Source organism: Cuculus canorus, chromosome 1 (assembly GCF_017976375.1).
Source record: "Cuculus canorus isolate bCucCan1 chromosome 1, bCucCan1.pri, whole genome shotgun sequence".
NCBI lineage: Eukaryota > Metazoa > Chordata > Aves > Cuculiformes > Cuculidae > Cuculus > Cuculus canorus.
Window position 1 is genome coordinate 138,457,271 of NC_071401.1, and position 19,957 is coordinate 138,477,227.

Genomic DNA, 19,957 nt, shown 5'->3' on the forward strand with positions numbered 1-19,957 from the left:
CCACACAGTTCTAACACCACCTTTATTAGTGAACGAGGTGAGAGGCTCATCCAAGTTGTACAAGTTTGCCAGCTTTAAAAAAACACTCACCACAAAACACAAGTACATTATCTGAAATTGCTTTCCTTTGATACCCGGACGGAGACAGCTAGGTAAGAAATGCTTTCTCAATACATCAAATCTATCTTTCTGCCACTGAAAGAAACCTTCTGTTGCATGACTCAGCTCTGTCTGGATCAGTTGTTCGGATCACAGCTCAAAAATTATATTAATGAAAGTTGTCATGGTTTTATGCTTTTTTTCCATTGATTCAACCTACAAATATTAACAAAATGAACAGCTCTGCCAATCTCACATGGAAAACTTTCTTGAATACCTCAAATTTACCAAAACCCAAACCCAAACACAGAATATTAAGCAACTGACCTGTGAGCCTCTGGGTCCTCGTTTGTGATCCCATTCAGAATGCCCCATGAGCTGAAAAATAAGGAAAAGCAAGGTAAGTGAAAAATCTCACACATTAGCTTTAGTTGAAGTATTCATGCTTTTATGTCCATTACAAATTTTGCTTTGAAAAAACAGGTTTGTAGTTACAATTTATTTCACACAACTTTTAGCTTCATAATGAGGGTAAGAAGACTTGGGAGTTGTTACTATAACTTTGTACCTTTACTTTCAGAGCCAACACGCACGTCTATCATCACAACACTACTCAACTAATAAAATTCCCACTGTTACAGATTCGGCTTTAGTCAAATATTAATACTTATCTATCTGATATATCAACAAGGAGATTATGAAAACCATGAGACTTTTGATGAAATAGCAATATACATTTTACACCAGGCATGAAAGTTAGCAACAGCTGTAATACTGCCTCACCACTGAATTATTCCTAACATAATAAAAAAAGAGAGGTACATCTTCTAAAGCAATACAGGTTGGAGTCATTACGTTGCAGAGAAAAGCAATGACAGAAAGGGTTTAGAGATAATGGGTTCTTGTGAAATTCAAATTAAGATTTGTGATGACATGCAGCTCCTCAAGTTAAAGAAAAGGCAAGCATTAATTATATTCAACTCTCAAATCCTCTGTGCAACCCTACAGGAAACTGTCTTGCAAGACAAGTGGGCAGACACTGGATGGTTTAGATGGACTCCAGAAAAAATATTTTGTCTTCTCTCACCTTTTTTCTACTGTGCTTCATAATTGTCCGCTAACACAGGCACTCGGTCTCTTTCTTTAAGCAACATACAATTTGCATGCAGCAGCTCTTTCCATGTATGTCATGGTGGGGACAAAGAAAGAGGAGAAAAAATACCCAGTAGGCTTTATCAGTACTTTATGTATGCAAAGATTATGGGCAAATCTGAACTGCGGACAATAAAGCTATCCTCACACCTACCTAAAAAAATCCTGGAAAGCACCTCGGAGTGCCCAGGAATGGCCCTGGTGGAGCCGGAGCTGTGCAGCACACAAGGTGGCTGCCACTGCTAATCCTGCCTCTGAGCACTCGGCCAGCATGTATCACAGCCTGGGAGCTGGCTTTTTTTTTTTTTTCCTATAGCTACTTGGGCATCTCTTCTGGGTAATGCTTTTTTTCACTCATATGAGCCTAGTTTAATGCAAACATAAAAATATATGAATGAAAGATAGGAGGGTTAATGTGACATGTAATGATTTACAGTCACAAGCATTTTCTTGGGTTTTTTTCCCCCTCACATTCTTTCCCAAAGGAAATGCCTTCTCCCATATCAGAGACAGGCAATGAGATTTACAACCTATGCTTATTACAGACCACGCTTTTGAAACACTCATCACAGGACAAGAGATGGCAACTACTTCAAAAAATGAAGAAAGCCACATACATCTCATATGAAATCTTTATCTTCTCCATCAACTCTTCCTACTTGTCCTTTTCTTTTCCAAGGATCCCTTCATTTCTTTATTTCTTACAATTTCTTGCCCTCATAACTGGAGACAAATTGCACATGCAGAGAGTCATCAAAGATCAAAAATGTCACACCTTTTGGTTTTTTTGCCTGATACAGCCTCACTGCTGACCCCCCTGTTTTACTGTAATTATTTCCTTTTTCTGTTTACTGTAGGTGAAAAAAATGGCTGTGCCAGGTTTCCCTGTTTGTTTCTCCACACTATTAGGTTTGCTCATTACTGTATGAAACTGAACTTTGCTGTCTACAAAAGCTAGTCTCTCAGCAAATAACCAGTGTGCGAAACCTAGTAAGAGATGCATCTACCAAAGGTTATGTGCTTCCCAGAACTTCTGCTAAAACCCTCTTATCTGTGCTTCCTCCCTGGCTTCTGCCACTCTGGAGCAAGAAAACCTTTTAACTCCTTAGCCCCTATGCCTTGTGGGGAAGTGGTGTCCACTTTCTTAATTCATTTGGCCACAAAAAAATAACATAGCAAGGGTCTGACCACCTACAATTTCCATCATGATAAGGCATATCTTTACCTACAGCTTCCTACCAGTGAAATTATTATCAAAAATATGCCTGTTATTTTACAATTATGAGAAAACGATTAATGTTACAGACCTAGCTGTGGTTACTGTGGTCCTCCAGGCTCTATAGACACTTGGCAGCTCATATTACACCTCAAAACCAAGTGTAGCATGAGAGCCCACTGCCAGGTTTTCTGTGCTGCTACCCTCAATGAATCCATAGTTCACTGAAAAGCGAAGGGTTGCTTTACTATTGCCATCAAAATTAAGCAATGCAGTTAAGAGTCAAGCTTGGAGTTATTATTCCCAATAGAGGAGATACACTGAATGTAATGATGCTCCCAGTCCAGCCAGCCCCAGGAAACCAGACTGATGTATGCCAGGCGCAGTTACCTCTGAACACCACCAATCATCAAGCCCAAATCAAGTCCCCTTAAACATTCATTCTTCAGGCATGGTTTGCTCACCCTGTTGCCTAGTTACTGTCTGGTGCTTCACATCTCCACACAGAGTTTTTCAGCCCCTGGAGTGTTCCCCTGTGTTTCTCCAGCCCCACAGCAAGCCCTGCTCTGCTCCACTGCCACTCCTCCTCCACAGCTTGCAGGTGTGTTTTGGCCCAAGTCCCTCATGTCTGGCCCTGCTTCTCTACCAGGTGTGGGTAATTCTGGGGTGCTCCACAGACTGAATGTCACAGCAGAAGCTAATGTTACACTGAAAAATGAGTCTGAAGGCTGTAACAACTTGCCATTGCTTCATTTCTCAGCATCTAACCATCAAAATCACTTACAGAAGAGAGGCCAAAATCACCAATGAAGTAACCTGTCATAAATGCATTGGAACCAACAGAGTGAACCCTTGCTTATTCTGGCACTGCTTTATTAGCAAGCTCCTAACTCCTCGTAGCAAATTACACAACCTGCATTTTATTTAATTTCCCTACAAATGTTCCTTTGTGGAATCAGCCATTTTTGCTGGTAGATCCATTGCCCCTAGTGTAAAAACACCATTCAGCACCATCATCTCTCGCTTTGTATGTCATGTACTATGCCAGGATGCTCTACTAAGTTAACCCTGTGGTTATCACCTGGTAAAATGGTGAGCACAAGGAAGCAAAGGAAGAGTTCTAAGATAGTAAGAGACCCTGTCAATTCTGGGTAGTTTTCAAGCAGAGTAGTAAAATGCATGACCCAATGAAGCCAACATTTTCCTCTCATTTTTTATAACCTAACAAACCTTACTTGGCTTTAAAATGTATTTTTTTCCCTCAAAATCTAGAAGACAGTTTCCATCTCATGCTAGAACGTTCTTGGCATATTTACAAGGGTCCATAATAACAAAGGAGTGAAGAAAGAAAAAATGAAATAAAAAGTACATTACACTTACAAAAGGGCCTCAAGTTTAAGACAGAAGACAGAAAACTAAACAAATAAACAGCCATAACAAGATCTCTGCCAAACCAAAAACTTACAAAAGGATGATTGCCTTAGTATGACACTCTTCAGCTCAACAAGCCACGCTGTGCTATATTACTTCTGAACCTGGGAAAGATTTTCTTTGACTGGACAAACAGTAAGTGCTGGAGTAGGATATGCAAAATAGAAGGAAAGCAAGTGTGCCTGACCTATCTGGCTACATGGAAATTACAATTTCCACAAACTTTATAGAAATCAAAAGATTAAAAAACCCAGCATTTAACAAACAAATAGACAAAAATAACACAATCAACAAACACTTAGAAACATGGAGACTCTGCATAAATCTATCTGAATCTGAGTTAACCTTGAAATCAGAGAAAAAGTACATTGTTTAATTGGTACATGCATGAAAACAGAGATATGCACACAAAAATGCATTTGGAAGTCGCAATATTAATATTTATCATTAACAGAAGGGTTTGTTCCAGAATCCACCACCTTCTGTAAAAATTACTGTTAATTGGTTTGGTCCAGAGTGATGGTAAACAGCCTCACACCATCCCATTGCTTTTCTTTATCATTCTTACTGACCAGGCTGCTGAGGCTGAGCGTACCAGCAGCAGAATAGGAGGGATAAAACCAAAATCAAACTCCCACACAGCTCATATGCTTGCAGTCTCTTTCAGAAGTACTTTACATTTCATCTAAAACTGTCCTGGAAACCTGGCTCTGACAGTTTTAACATTTAAAGATAAAGGTAGCTTTCAGCAACAACTCTTGCATGTTCAAGAATGCACAAAAACATGGGCTTTACTGAAGTCAACTGGCTCACTCTACTGTATTAACTGACTAGCAGGTCTCCAGGGAAAACAGCCATTCCCAACCTGTCTGAGTGTGAAGATTGTGAATGGAAGAGGAGGCGGCAATGGAGAAGATTCTAATACCAAAATCACAGTCCTAAAGAGAAAAGAAGTGAAATATAGGGTGGTAGTCCATGCTCTAAAACTCAGGTTTTCGCTATAAACAAAACTCAGAACTCTGCTCAAGCACTGAAACAGGCTGTCCGGGGAAGTGGTAGAATCAACATTCCTTCAGGTACTCAAAACGTGTAGACATGACATTTCAAGACATGGTTCAGTCGGTATGGTGGCAGTGGGCTGATGGTTGGACTTGATGATCTTAGAGGTCTTTTCCAACCTTAATGATTCTATGAAACACTACGAAGTCTCTAGGCCTCGTGGCTCTAAAACCAAGTTTTAAATGTAAACCAGACGTTCACTAATGCAATTATATCTGCAAAGGAGAAAGGAATAATACACAGGACTATCTGCATTAGATATCTGAGATACCCATGCCAAAGCAGAATAAAGACATTTTAAAATTATCTTCAGCTTTCACCTCTCTAAACACAGTTGTTCTCCTATTGGGTGATTTAATTAAGGCCCCAGCATATAATTACATAATAATCTCAACTTTCATTAAAATTCATAAGTCATAATTCTGAGCCTCCTCTGTATTAGAGAACTGCAGGAAGATGCGATCCACACATACTGTAAAAGATCTACACAAATAAAAAGACAGAAAGTAAAGAATGATAATTCAAACCTTATCAGCTGTTTCTAGGTCTTTTTTTCCCCCTTAGATAATCTTTTCTATCTTAGGTTTTTGATTTTGGAACAACTCAACCAACAATATTGCTAACTATGCCATGGCTGACAAAAAAACTGAAACCAACCCAAAAAAACAACTCACAGAAATAGAAAAAGGCATACTGTTATTAGAAGGACCTCCAAACCCAGGCACAAGTGAGAAAAACCTTCAACATTCAGACTAGAAACAAGTCTCATGTAGATTCTTAGGAAGGGCAAGGGGTCCTCAGTAGCAGAGTTCAACAGCATTTTGAAACCACAGGCTTGGGGTTTTTTTTTAAGTAAATATAACACTCAGCACAGTTTCATTAGAGGGAATGTGCAGATCTTTTCATGGTAAGTACTTAAGAGGACCAAGAAGCAGTTATACTTAGTGTTTAATAAGGGACTTTAAATCACTTCAGAGCCTATGCTACTTCTATTCAGATTATAGTCTTCCACTTTTGGTTTTTTTTTAGATATATATTTACAAGTACACAACATTTTTACAGTCATAAAAATAATTAGATAGTGATGACAAAGGTGAGTTAAATCATCCTCACCAAAGTTAGTAAATGGGATTCAAACAGACGAAAACAGGATAACATAGTCCAAATACATATGTTAGGACCTTGTCCCACCTCCCTGGCTTCTTCCCTTGGACTCTGAAGATTTCAGACCATGGCTGGACACCACATTTCTTTTATAGCGAGCATAAGAGAGTCCTGCTCTCCTCTAGTAAATAAATGAAAGGTGTGCATAATGCAAAGCACAGAAATGCTAGAGAAATTGCTCCTCTGCCCCATATGTAACTGGGAAATAAACACTTAGCATCCAATATTCTTGATTGAACTGGCTGTGATACAAGAATAGGATACTCTGAGCATCCCCAAACAGCTGAGAACCTGTAAAAATGCCTTTTTGCCACTCCTGCAAGGATTTAGAGCATTTAGTAGCAGCAAAAATTAATTACCAGTGTGACTCTGAAAAGTTTTTGCTGGGTAGGTGCCAGTAGTTTTAAGAGTTGCGTATATTTGGGAATCAGTATCCAGCAGAGCTAGATAGGAGCATCAAATCCGTCTGGCACCTGGTTTCAACCTTTGTCAAAATAGCAGAGCCTTTATTTAAACATTAGCATAACATCTTCCCTCTTCGGAAGAGATTTTGTTGAATGAGCATGTTGAGGATGTGGAACAGTGTCTCACTGTTGAGTTCTTTGACACTGCATCCTTACAGCTTGCACTGAATGGGACACAGTATGACACATATTCTCTGACTGGATGAGTATTAGCTACGCTTCAGCCTGGATCATATCTCCACTGGTAAAAAGAAACTGTTTGTTATCAGCAGGTAGGCACAAAATGTTCCTCATACATTTCTTTTACAGTAACAAAAAAAGCACAAATTATTTAGAAGAAACACTTATTTTTACAAATACGCAGGAGTCGGGTTATATGGGAACTCACAGGGGTCTTTTGCACATGCTATTTTGAGTACGAGTCCTTCTATTTGATATCCTGTTCCCTGCATTTTCATGGTAATCAGGATAAACAAGGTGATTGACCGACTTAGGAACTGCAGTTTTGGTGTGGACACCACCAGTAAGAGAACTTAAGCAGCCTATAGATGCTGAGATTCAGCACTACCAGATCCTGATAACATAATCAGCAGCAACTGCATGGCTGCACTGACCACCTTCTCCATCAAATGGCACAGCTGCAGCTTGCCCTGTGGACATCCAAGGCGCCAGAGATGTCTTTCTTGCTGTGTGGTAAGTGTAGTCATACACAGGCACGTGTAGGCTATGACACACAGATAGCAAATTGCTCCAGTATTTGGAAAAACAATTCCTTTTCCACAACCACTCGCCAACTTCCAGGGTCAGCTTAAAGCACGAGATGTCAGAGCTGTGCTGTTAAGCCAGATACGTAAGCTGCATGCTCACCCCATCATGGCCTTTGGCTGTGCAATCAGTGGGGAGGAAACTCCCCACCCAAATGCTCCCAATGCATTGGAGTCCTGCAAATCATCAAGGTCAGTCCCTGTTCTGAGACTGGTTAAATAAAAAAACCAACCCCCCTCCATTAGAATGAATGAACTAAATAAATAAATTGGTTAAGGTGGGGGGTTGTAAAAGCTTTTCAGCTGCTTCTGAATCAAATAAGTTGTTTCAAAGGTTTGTGGGCTTCTGCACAACAGCTGGAAGCAGAGATAAGATATTTAAACTGAGGCATAGGCAGAAATGCTTTGCAACTTGGCACTGCTTTGAACTGGAGACAGAGGCATCAGGGTTAAATAATGGGTCTGGAGAGGAGTTGCAGTGAATGGTTTCCTTGCAGGATGAGGCCAGTGCAGGGATGGAGTTAAGCCCTCCGAAGCTGGTACCCTGGTGAAGCTGGAAGACCTGGAGGGAGCTGCCTCCTTGACTCCTATAGCCCTCTCTGGCTGGCAGGTCAGGCAATGAACAACAGCACCACCAGAGGCTCCACAAAACAGAAAAAAACCCATATATATCAGCTAGATACTCTGTTGAGACAGTGCACATGATACTAAGCTGCTGTGGCAGAAAGGAACAGGGAAAATAGGGCACTTGGTGAGGTAAGGCTGAGTGGAGACGAACGGGTGCTACAGCACAGGAGGACAACCTGAAAGGCACCAGCAGTGACTGTCCCACAGGCACGGTGAAGAAATCGTCCCCAGCACTTAACTAGGGACTCAGCGCCAAAGGAATAAAAGGAATGAGATCACATCTGGCACTGGGTGAGATGGCAAGAGAAAGACTACATTTTTGAGGACTTTTCTCATGGCAGCATATGACCTTTAAGAATATTTCCAGACAATAAACTGCATCTGACTTCTTCAGCGATCCTGGCTCCCTTGCATGAGACATATAACACAGCAGACTGGCAGTGGTGGGTTCATGCACAACTGTGGTGCGCCTTGCTCCTTGCCATTTCTTGAAATGAGCAGGTTTAACTTTAGATACTGTGAAGGTACTGTGAAATAAAAAAACCCCACAACATAGTGGGGAAAAAGAAAAGGCAAGGGAATAACCACCTCCACACCCTGTATCTGGATTTATATAATTTTTTGTCGCAATTACTTAAACAGATGACAGTAGTAAAAAAAAACCCTACAAGTTTCTATTATTTGTGGACCTACCACTGAATTTCTCAGGTGCATATCAATCAAAAAAATCAAAACAGGATTTTAAACTATGGATTTTAGCGGCAGAGCTGTAGTAAAATACAGAACAGGATTGAGTGTTTTGTTGTTTGTTTGTTTTAAAAGAAAAGCAACTCCTGTTCTTCAGTGATCCCCAAGGATGGATGCAACAAAATGAGCTACCTGCTGATGTGGAGCAGATTTTTTTTTTTTAGCAAATGCTTCCTAAATCTTACATTAATCTGGATATTTTAAAGATTTCCAGCATAAATGAATAAAACAATTAAATTGATCATAAAAATATTTCTTATTCACATAAACTGATCTGGTGGATTAATAATAGGCATGTTGATCTAGTGGACTAGTATTCAACAAGCAAAAGTAATCACCAAATTTTCCACATACATAATTTCCCATTCTGAGTATAATCATGAAAACAAAACCCTAGAAAAAAAAAATATTCATACTGGTAAGATAAACAAATGTAGACACAGATACTCTGATAACCTCCCACCTTAGCCCTGGCCATAATTTACAGATAGTAACCTACAGAAGATGAATCCTTGCTATGGAGATGCCAGGGCAACACAGTAATATCAAGACTCCTACATGTAACAGCAAGCTGACAAAAGAACATAAATGGATTGTTAAAAAGTAGAGTAGAAAATCACTATTTAAACCTTGCTTGCCATAGGAGACGCACTAAGTTCCTGGATTTCAAAGCTACAGAGTTAAGTCTATTCTGGTGTAATTAAGTTCCTAGAAAAAGTCAGAAAGCTTATTTACTTCTTTTCCATTGGGAATCATTAACTATGCATTGAGAACCCCAGTCACAACACCAAGCCTGGCACAGGCTAATAATCTAGCTAAGCTAGTGCAACAGAAAAAGTCAGCATGGTCTGAAAGCATGTTTAGGTATATAAAGCCTATTTCTTTTTTTAAAGACTCCTAAAAAAAAAAAATCTGCTGCAATGTACTACCAATGATGTTCTCTCTTCAGTCATAGTTTTTCTCTCACTTTTCATCTCTTTAGAGACTGTAGTTTCATATATGGTATTTGCACTTTCTGCTGTTACTCAGCACAAACCTTGAAAAAGATGTACTCTTTTCAGCTGGTTAGCAGTGCACAGTAGGGTCTCTGCCTCCAAAGAAATTAGTTCCTTGAAGATACAGGGGATATATTTTCACAGAGAAATTAAAAACCACACTGAAAGAGTAGGAAATGTCTTAAGGGATTTTTTTAGTCAAGCTCTGATTTTAGTTGAATCATTCACAATGCTAACACAAAACATGAAAGGTCATATGGAAGGCAACTTAGTCCAATTAGTTTACTAAGTGCATTAATCTAACAGCTGAGCACTCTCTGTTAGTCTGCAAAAAAAAAAATAAAATTAGAATTTCCCAATACAATTCCCAGTGCATAAGTGTCTACCTCACAGGAAAAAAAAACAAAAACAAAACCAAAAACAAACAATGAAACAAACAAACAAACAAAAAACACAGAAAACCTCAGCAACAAAAAAACCCTGAAAACGCCCAAGCCATGCCAAACTGACTTACTTACTAGCAGTCTCAGCAGAAAAAAAGCCTTAACGGTGAGTGAACACAGAGGTTTCACCAGATTTTTAACCTTCAGAAGTAGTTCCTCTGCAAGGGAACAGAGCCACAGCAGCAGCGGTAGGGACAAGCCTGACTTGCCTGTGTCCCCATTGTATTATACTTCCCTTGTGCACACAAAATAGCATTTCATTATAGCTGTGAACTCAAAATCTCTCACCAGAGCAAAAAGCCACTTATAAAACAGTAGAGGGGAGAAGGTAAGAGAACAAACCCACAAACTCCAACAGCTTGGTCAGAAAAGTCAAATAAAAGTTAGGTCACAACAGAGTACTATTGCCCCCAAAACCTGGAAATTGTGTAAGCAAAAGATTCCAGCAGTCTGAGCAAATCTGATCTCTTCTGCTACCATATGTACTTACTGAAAACCAAATTTCGCTTTTTTTAATGTGGCAACCTAATGTCCACCTGGTGTGAAACAGAAAACACAATGGTTACAGGAATGCCCCTGGAGAGGCAAAAAGCCAGCAACATAATTTCTTGCAGTTTCATCAGCTCATTTTCCTGAAACGCATTAACTTTAATGGTAGCATGCTGAGGAATAGTAAGATTTATTAATGAAAATTTTAAGAATCTGAGAATTTGGCCTCGCTCAAGCTAGTGGACAGAGCAGACTGACCCATAGTGCCTTGTCCCGCTGCAAGAGCAGCACTGCGTCTGGTCAGGTGAAGCTACAGCTTCCAGGCCTAGCCTGGAAAACAAAAAAAGTATTGCTTTGCTAAAGCTTACTCCAGCCCAACATCCACACAAACAAGCTACTTATTTCATTATCACCCGATTTGCCTGGTTTTGAGGTTTCACAATGCAGATGAATAGCACTGACATTTCAAAAGCTAGATCCCAGCTAGCAAACGTCCTAAAGTTACGCTGTAGAGCCTGGTAGCTGAGTAAAACCCCTCAATGTCAAAACTCAAAGTACATTCAGTTTAAACATACCCTTGGGGGGATTTTATACTAACTACTTTCTATTTCAGACTATTCACTTTAAGCTCAACCAGCAATGCTTCATCACTCATCCAGGAAAACTCCTCTCTCTGCCACCCAATCTCAATCAACCTGCCAAATTAATTATCACCCTGCATTTGTCTATGGCTAAGCGGGGGGAGAAAAGCAAATAGATGAACATAGCAGTGACCCGAGCAAAAATGAATCCTCTGAAACAGAACTAATTAAATCAGTTCAGTGATCATCTTCTAGCACGACACATTTCACCCATCCCTTCCCCAAGCAGCCCAGTTCCTGTACGTTCTCTAACAATCCTCAGTAGAGCGCTTGCATGGGGCTCACATGTCTATCCAGCAGCAAACTAGATATCTTTTCTACTTATCCTAGTCAACCACATGGTTTTAAATAAAGAAAAAAGCAACTGTCATAGAAAATTCACCATGATATTTTCACACTGACATTTACATGCAAATTCCTGGCCACAGAATATGTGTTTCAGCCAGATAGCAGTAGGATTTGATTACCCACCTCAGATTTATGGGACCACAGGCACCAAACTTTGGTGCTTTGCTGGCTCTATGAAACAAGCAGAGCTCAGAGTGCTGGCACAGAGTGGGCCCCCCTGTGATACCCCAGTCAGGCCTTACAGCAGAGCTGGCAGGCCTAACATGTACAGAAATTACAGAATTTGTGGATTTTAAATCACTGCCATGAGGCAGACACCAAACCTTGTGTGAACTGCATCCCCAGCCTCGCAAGTAAATGCGCATGCACAACCACAACCATGACTCTACTGACAGGAAAGGGACTAGTTCAAGGAAGCAACTTACACATTTTAGATTTCTCTGTTCTACAATTTTAAGTGACAGTTCAGCCAGAAATGCATTAAAAATATATATTTGGTCCACAAATTTCCTCACCACTAGAAATGGCATCATTTTCTTTCCAGTCATGCTGTCGGACAACGTGTGAAATTCCGTATCAGCTGATAACAGCATGCCCTTGCAGTGAGAATATTGAAAGCTATAGGTGTAGGACTGCAGCAGAAACATTGATCTCACCTCTCTCAGTGCACTTCACTTTTCATTACTTTTCTCTTTACAGAGAACACATTCAGAGCAGAAAAGAGAAAGGCAACTCAAATAGGTCAGGAAATGCAGGGTGACAGGCTGGCTTAGAGAACAAAAAGACACTGAAGCAGGATCTCTCTTTACTAAGGAGTTCAAATATAAAGACAACCCCACCTTGTTTTTCACCCTATATGATTTTTAATATGGTCAGTGCTTTCTTAGACAGAGGCACATCGTGAAAGGACATTAATACTGAAAAGTACTGAAACCTGGATGTCTGCACAGGATCTCTGCCAAGTCAGGTAAAGCTTCAGATGCAGGAAACCTGACAGTGTCCTCTTCGATAACGATGCTGAGGAATAGAACAACACCACACATAGGCAGGACTCTGAGTAAGCTCTAGATAGGTGCCTACACAGGCAACAATTTGTCATTCGCACCCATCTGCTGCTCCAAATCACACACACAGGCTATCACGTGTGCTTTTCCCCATCTGGATTGCAGAGAGGCTGGGTATGAACAGGCAAAAGTCAGGAAGATGAATACTGGGCTTGTGCTGTTCAGGGAGAAATCAACAGTCAGATTCATCCCCTCTAACGGGAGTCATTTCAGCGGAGATTTCTAGAAGTCAAAGTAAAAACGGATTTTTCACAATGGCTGCAGGTTTTTCCATGATTTGAAATCCTGTCTTTCAAACCAGTGTGAGTCTTTAAAAGCTCTTCTTCTGAGATTTTATTTTTAAAGTAATAAAACCATGCATGTTGTCTTAGAGGGATATCATATAATACATTCTCCTGCAACATTGTCTGCCAACATTTAATTCCACGCAGTCACCCAAGCCATATTTCCATAGCATCACAGTACTGCTAACAGCAAAACCAGAGCCCACAATAGGTGCAGTCTCTACCATGGTGTAGATTATGCACAGAATATATGCTGTTTAGGGGTGTCATGGTGCAAACTGATATACCAAGTGGCATTTTAGAGTGAGAATGAGAAAGGCAGAGCAGGACAGAGGGAAGAGGACTAGTCTAGTCCTCTTTGATTCAGCAGAAGCATTATTTTAGTAGATGCTAGTATATGTCACTTTACCCTAACCAAGAGAGTCCAGATGGAAAAGTATTTACATTTCTAACTACCAAAACAAAAAAAAAAGGGGGGGGGGAGCACTGCTAAGTGCTAAACAGCTGTGCAGATCTGGTCCTATGGCTACTATGGCTATGCAAGAGAGCTATCTAGATCTGTATTAATTACAGATAAAATCCCAATGCCCTAATGCTAACATTTTCAACAATTCAGCATGGCCTGGATGTTGTCCTTTTGTTTTCCTCTTACACCTGGGAACCAACCTTGCTTTCTAGGAGACACAGTTAAACACAATTAGTCTGAGCCTCTGTAGGACAACTTGAATCTCTCTCTCTGGTCTTACGTATCAGCTGCAAATCAGAGAAATCATAGTAGCAGCCACTTCTAAAGCACTTATTTCCAGACCACCATATAAACTTGATAATTCAGACAAGACCTTTGTGAGAAAAAAAAATATTTATCTCCATTTCACTGATGGAGAATTGAGGCACTTACCCAGGACAATGCTGCAAAACTGGGAATAGAATCTAAATATCTTTAGTTCATGGGATCAGACCATACACTTCATTTTGATCAACTATTTATGTTCAAGTTCTTTTTTTGGGAAGTCGAGGGCATACACCAGGGAACAGAATTATTCTCATTTTCAGCTGCCAGGAGATCTTATCACTGTTTCTGAAAATGAACTGTTCAGCCTTCTAAATAGCAAAAAGATGACAGGCTTCAAATATTATATCAACAACCTTCCTTTTTAAGAAAGCATTAAAGTGAAACAGGAAAGATAGAAAACCTCAAAGGATCATAAATAGTAAAAGTTTTTTCCCTGATATCCGTGGCCGAACAACCAGGCATCCTGCAATCCTTTTCACTCAGTTAGTTAGAAAGACTTTAGCTAGAGAATATCAGTTGAGCAAAGAGAAAAAACAACAGCTGTGCCCCAGACCTGAACTGAACCTTCCCCAAGCTTTAAAGACATCGAGTCCACTTCAGCTCCACACATGGATGCAGAGATGAACAGCAAGAGGAAGAGATGAAGAGCTGAAACGCCAGGAGGAAAGAAGTGTTCTCTTTAAGCTTCCTGTTTTATTCATCAAGATCAAGTGATTGAGATGCATGAGGCACCTCTGGCATGAATGCGTACACCACAAGAGCTCCTTGAATTGGACAGTATTTTTTCTCTTCCACAATCCCTTTTTCAGAAAGAGAAATCATAGATAATTGCAGTTTATCTAGTTTGTGAGTATTGAGACCCATATTTCCACCAATATGTCATCTGGAGATAAGACGCTGCATGCTGAATATTGGGTGCCTGTACCTGCATGCCTTTGGCCCTCTCAAGGGGTCCCTTTAGGGTCTCAAAGGCTCCTTCAATGGGAACCAGGGCCACCAACAACCTAAGTTCAGGTAAGAGCAACAGATGCTTTATGAGCTTGAGAGAACTGCAGAAGCAAAAAAAAGTATCTTCTCTTCTCATACCTAAATATAGAACATAAACAAAAATGTATATATCCTAAATATTTTTCCTAACTTTTCTTCCCACGCATCTGCTCCATTCCCTCCGTTACTTGCAGAGTAGTCCTGGAACCAGTGTTTTCATTTGTTTTCAGAGAAAGACTGATCATGTTAAAAAAAACCCTGCTGGTTAATGAGAAAGTCAGAAAGTTCAAGGTGGACTGATTAGCTGCCTCCATGCAGCCTGTCCGATGAGAGAAAATTCAGTCCTTACCAAGGAGCCACACAGTAGTGAATATTTGCTGTGGAGAAAAAAAATGCCTTTCTCAGCGGCAGTCTGGAGGGCAACACTGGAGAAGAGATGGCCACAGAAGACAACAGGGGCTCCCAGGTAGCACTCCACTAAAAGCTTATAATGCCACATTTTCTTGGCCCTATGACTGAAAGGTAGGGTTCAGCCTCCACACGTGTACTGCCACCAACGTCTTCTATAATATTAAATACACAGAATCAAGAAATAAGTGAAAGGAAATACAGGTAGAGCCCCCACACCGAATTAGTGATGAGCTGAAAACATCTCGAACCTTTCAAAACAACAGTACTAAACACACTTATTGTAACTTACAGAAGAACTGATTTTCTGCAGTTGTATAGATTATATCTGAAGTGACAATATTTGTCAGGGCATTTCAAGTTTTCCTAGAAATTGCAGTTCATGGAATCTGAATTGTAGGAAAAGAAAAAAAATTCCTCTATGAGAGAAAGGAGGCTTCTAACAAATGGTACTGCAAAGGGGTGGGGGCACAGAATTAAATACATTGAAAACTGAGGATTTGTGGCTGATCTGTGATCTCCACAATGCAGAGAGCTGTCGGTGGGAAAGTTGCCGAAGGGCAAACCTCAGCTCTGCCTGGTATCAAAAGCCAGCACAGTAGATACGGTAAAACATGATAAACAAGCTAGATCCTTCCACTCTGTGAGGAGGATGGGTAGGACAGAACAAAATGCCAAAATTAAAGCAAGTGATTGCTAAAAATAACTTTATCTCTCCTTCTTTATCTCAAGGGCCAAATTATCTCAGTTGCTACGTGAGAAGACTAGGCAATGCCAGCATCAGAAAGGTCAGAAAGCATGTGAAAATTTACCCAGTAGCTTATCCACTGCCTAAATATCTGCAATTGCAATAATACAGATTACCATGAAAATTCCGACTGTCTTGCTGCACAAATATAAGCTAAGTCTTTATTTGAAGAGCATGAGAGTTAAAAAATGCACTACATGGATACCATGGCTCTAATGTCATCACATCCTAATACATGCGGGGTTTGGTTTACTTATCTCCAGATGACATATTGGTGGAAATATGGGTCTCAATACTCACAAACTAGATAAACTGCAATTATCTATGATTTCTCTTTCTGAAAAAGGGATTGTGGAAGAGAAAAAGTACTGTCCAATTCAAGTTTTATTTTATTCAGTGAACTAGTCTTCCAATTATTTATAAAAAAGTGCTTTCAGATGGATATGCAGCATCATGTAGAGGTACAGACTAATCCCTCATCCCCAGAATGCAAAGAGCCCCCGCACAGAAGCAAATAACACAACCAGACAACCTGACTGTAAGAATTAAAAGCAAGTTTCTTCAAAACTGAAATAACTCACACAAACTGAATTCACTAAAGATTTTGTTATGGATGCAAGTACTTGAAGAGAGAAAGAGTATATTTATAAGACACCAGAACCTCCTGTTTCAGTAGCTAGGGACAACAGCTTTCAGTTTTCTTTTACTACGGAGTGTTGAAATTAAAATTTGAAAAGGAAAAAAAAAAACAAAACCCAAGGAAAAATCCCACTTCAAGCCCTAGAGGGATTAGTGACCCAAACCAGCTTTTCTGCTGTTGTGGTACAGAAACTTCATTCATGGAGTTTCTCGAAATATTGATGCTGCTTCTGCTTGGGGGGGAAAAAAAAAAAAAAAGAATAAAAAGTCACATTTGGAAATCTTGCCTGAAATGCCTCCATAGTCCTCCTTGTAAATCTGGTCATTGAGTGGCCCTTAATTTAGAAAGAGTGGCCAAATTTTCTGACCTTCAAGGCCAGTCAATTGTTCTAAGGTCAAGAGGCACGAGATGCATGTATGGGAAAGCACAAGCGAGAGGGAGCCAAGAGAGGTTCATGAGCAGGAGATGACAGCAGCTTAGCAGTCAGCCTGATGCCCTGCTGAGGGATGCCTCACAAGGCTGCGACTTATGGCACTGAAGCCTGGTTTCCTTCCTCCCCAGCTTTCAAGTCTGGATCACCCCAAAGTAGCTCAGATGTCCTGGGGACAGGGTACACAGGAGCAAGTCAAGCTCCTTCTGAGCTGATGAAGAGCCATGGTTATGCCACTGTGAGTGCCCAGCAGAATGGTTCCCTGAGTGTAGAGCGGTAAAGAAACAGTTCGAGCAAAGCTGTAAGCACAAAGGACACAAAAGATTTCACAGGATGTAGACGTCAGAGAGCAAAGACAGAATGAGGTCAGAGTCTGATCTACAATCTGGGAGCACAGCAAGCTATATCTAGGTCAACAGTTTGCTGTAGTCTTGTTACTTAATGGGAGGCAGAGGGGGAAGAGAGCACATCCTTGGAGCTCATACAAGCACCAAGTAATGTATGCTTAAGAGCATGCTAGATCAGGAGTACAAAATTAAACCAGTCTAAACCATAGCACAAACATTTTGGCTCACTACTTGATGCTGCATGTCACATAGCCACGATAGAGTGCAAAACAAATTTGGAATTACGTCTATGTGTTCTCCTGTTTGCGATTCCCACCTTCACAGCCATCTTCTGCCAGGGTGGTATCAGCTGCATGTCCTCTGCACAGACTCACCTTTAGGGACCCAGATCTAAACCAGATTCCTCCCCTTTCATCTTCACAGCTGGGACAGGGCAGAAAAAATATAGCTGTGTTTATTCCTGGAGGAGCCTTTAAGTTTCATTAGCATCTAAGTTAATTTCCTAGTAGGAGGAGGTTGGAAGCAGGATGTCAACTTTCTTGGAAGGAAAAAGGAAAACATCCCAACCAAACAACAAATCCAAACCAGAAATGTGCTAAGAACATGGCAAACAGATGGCTGGTTTTGTTTTGCTGTGTGTGGGGGAGTCATAGGTCCAGGATTTCATACCAGGAAGGAATTTAATTTTTAAAGATATCAGCAGAAAACCTTTCTAATGCTGCTTATATACTGACTTTGAGCCAAACATGTCCTGTGTACATCACACAGTTTTGATACCCTGGCTGTTCTGCTCAGTGCCAGCCCAGTCTTTGCAGCTGTGCACGCTTCGCCTGGCTGAACGCAACAACAGCTCTAATACAAATATGCAGATGAATGCCGCATTGTAAAGACTTGTCCAACAAAAAATCATGGGCTCCCTCGCTGCTAAAGGTGGAACATGGGGATGAAGCATTTAGGCAGGGAGATATCGAGTCACCAGGGAGGAAACACATTTTGTCCCCAGCTCTTAATAAGAAGATGGAGAGCCTTCTGACTCTCAAAATATTAATTAATACATATCTTACATATATCAATCTGCATTTAATCACAGCGAAGGACTTCTCTGCAGAAAGAGATGATCACTAAATAATACTTATAGAAGACCTCAGGCTCAATCCAATCTCCATGATCCAAGAGAGACAACCTTGGGCATGTCAGGCCATGGTCAGCCTTTTGTTTCTGTTCCAAAGAAGACAAGAGAATAGCAGGAGGAACAGGCTATACAGCTCACCCTTTTGTCTAATTGGTATACCTAACTGCTCAGTGAACAGAAAAGTACTCACTATTTGTTTTGTATGCTTTTTTTAAAAGCCACAGCGCTACCAAGGGATGCAAATTCCATCCCTAGATTGAGCAAGCAAGCAAGAGACAGTGATTAATGGGCCAATTTTAGCTGTTCTAGTCTTCATAATCAGTCTCCTCTAACTGTCCCCAAATCCCTGTGGGAACAACAGGAAGCAGTAACTTCACTTTACAGGAGAACAGACCCATAGGACTAGCTGCACCAGGGCAGACTTAATTCATGATTCTTGCCAGATCCTGGCCTAGACCATAAGAAAAACCCTGTCCCACTGACAGGATAGAAACTAGCTTGAAGACAATAATGGCTCCTTAACAACGAAGTATAATTACTTTAAAGAAAAATTCCAAGAAACAATTGCACTATGACTCAGTTGTACACAATCACCTGGTTGGTTCATGTTGCGCATAAGGCATTGCTCATGCTTCACACAGCCAGCCATTCTGCCTTTTGCTCTGTGTGCTCAATTGCTTGCATAGGGTATCCCACCCGCTTCAAGAGAATGAAGATGAAAAGCACGTGTGTGTCTCTTGTGATGCTCCAGCAATTGAAATAATATCCACAATAACTGAGCAATTTCATCAGCAAGCACAGAGGAACAAAGTAGTCTTAATGCAACTTGAAAAATATTAAGTCCTTTATCACTATACAGGCTGTTTCTACCACAGGGCATCAAGTAATGAAACTAAAACACAATAACTTAAAACCAAAGTTATTTTACTACCTGAAAAAGTCATGTTTTACTACTACAAGGTTATTTTTTTACTACTAAAAAAAGTTATTCTACTGCCCACAGGAAAGCTAGGGAAGGGCTCTTTATCGGGGAGTGTGGTCATGGGATGAGTAACAGTTTTAAGCTGAAAGAGGGGAGATTCAGATTAGATACTAGGAAGAAATGTTTTACTGTGAGAGTAGTGAGGCACTGGAAGATGCCATCCAGGGAAGTTGTGGATGTCCCATCCACAGAGGTGTTCAAGGCCAGGTTGGATGAGGCTTTGAGCAACCTGATATAGCGGAAGCCGTCCTTGCCCATGGCAGAAGGGTTGGAAATGATGATCTTTAAGGTCCCTTCTGACCCACACATTTCTATGATTCCATCAAGAATTCTCCTCAACACAGGTATTATTTGTATTTCAGACAGCTGTAGATTTAAGTATGGGAAGCTGAGATATTATCAAGGTATGATAAGAGATTAATTCATATTTTGAGGAGTCAGGGAAAAAAATGAAAAGAAGAGCCCAGGCTTCTTTTTAGATTTTGCTGTTGTTTTTTGTTTGG

At 40.5% G+C, this 19,957-nt stretch overlaps 1 protein-coding gene across 2 annotated transcripts in view; it reads right to left on the bottom strand.

Moving 5' to 3' along the window:
- The window catches only part of PDE3A (phosphodiesterase 3A), a 258,155-nt gene that overhangs the window by 94,141 nt on the left and 144,057 nt on the right, over positions 1-19,957 (bottom strand). For both annotated transcript variants that reach the window (XM_054056250.1, XM_054056251.1), the window contains exon 2: positions 427-477. In XM_054056250.1, the coding sequence (XP_053912225.1) occupies positions 427-477 (51 nt within the window). The remainder of the gene's footprint in view (positions 1-426; positions 478-19,957) is intronic.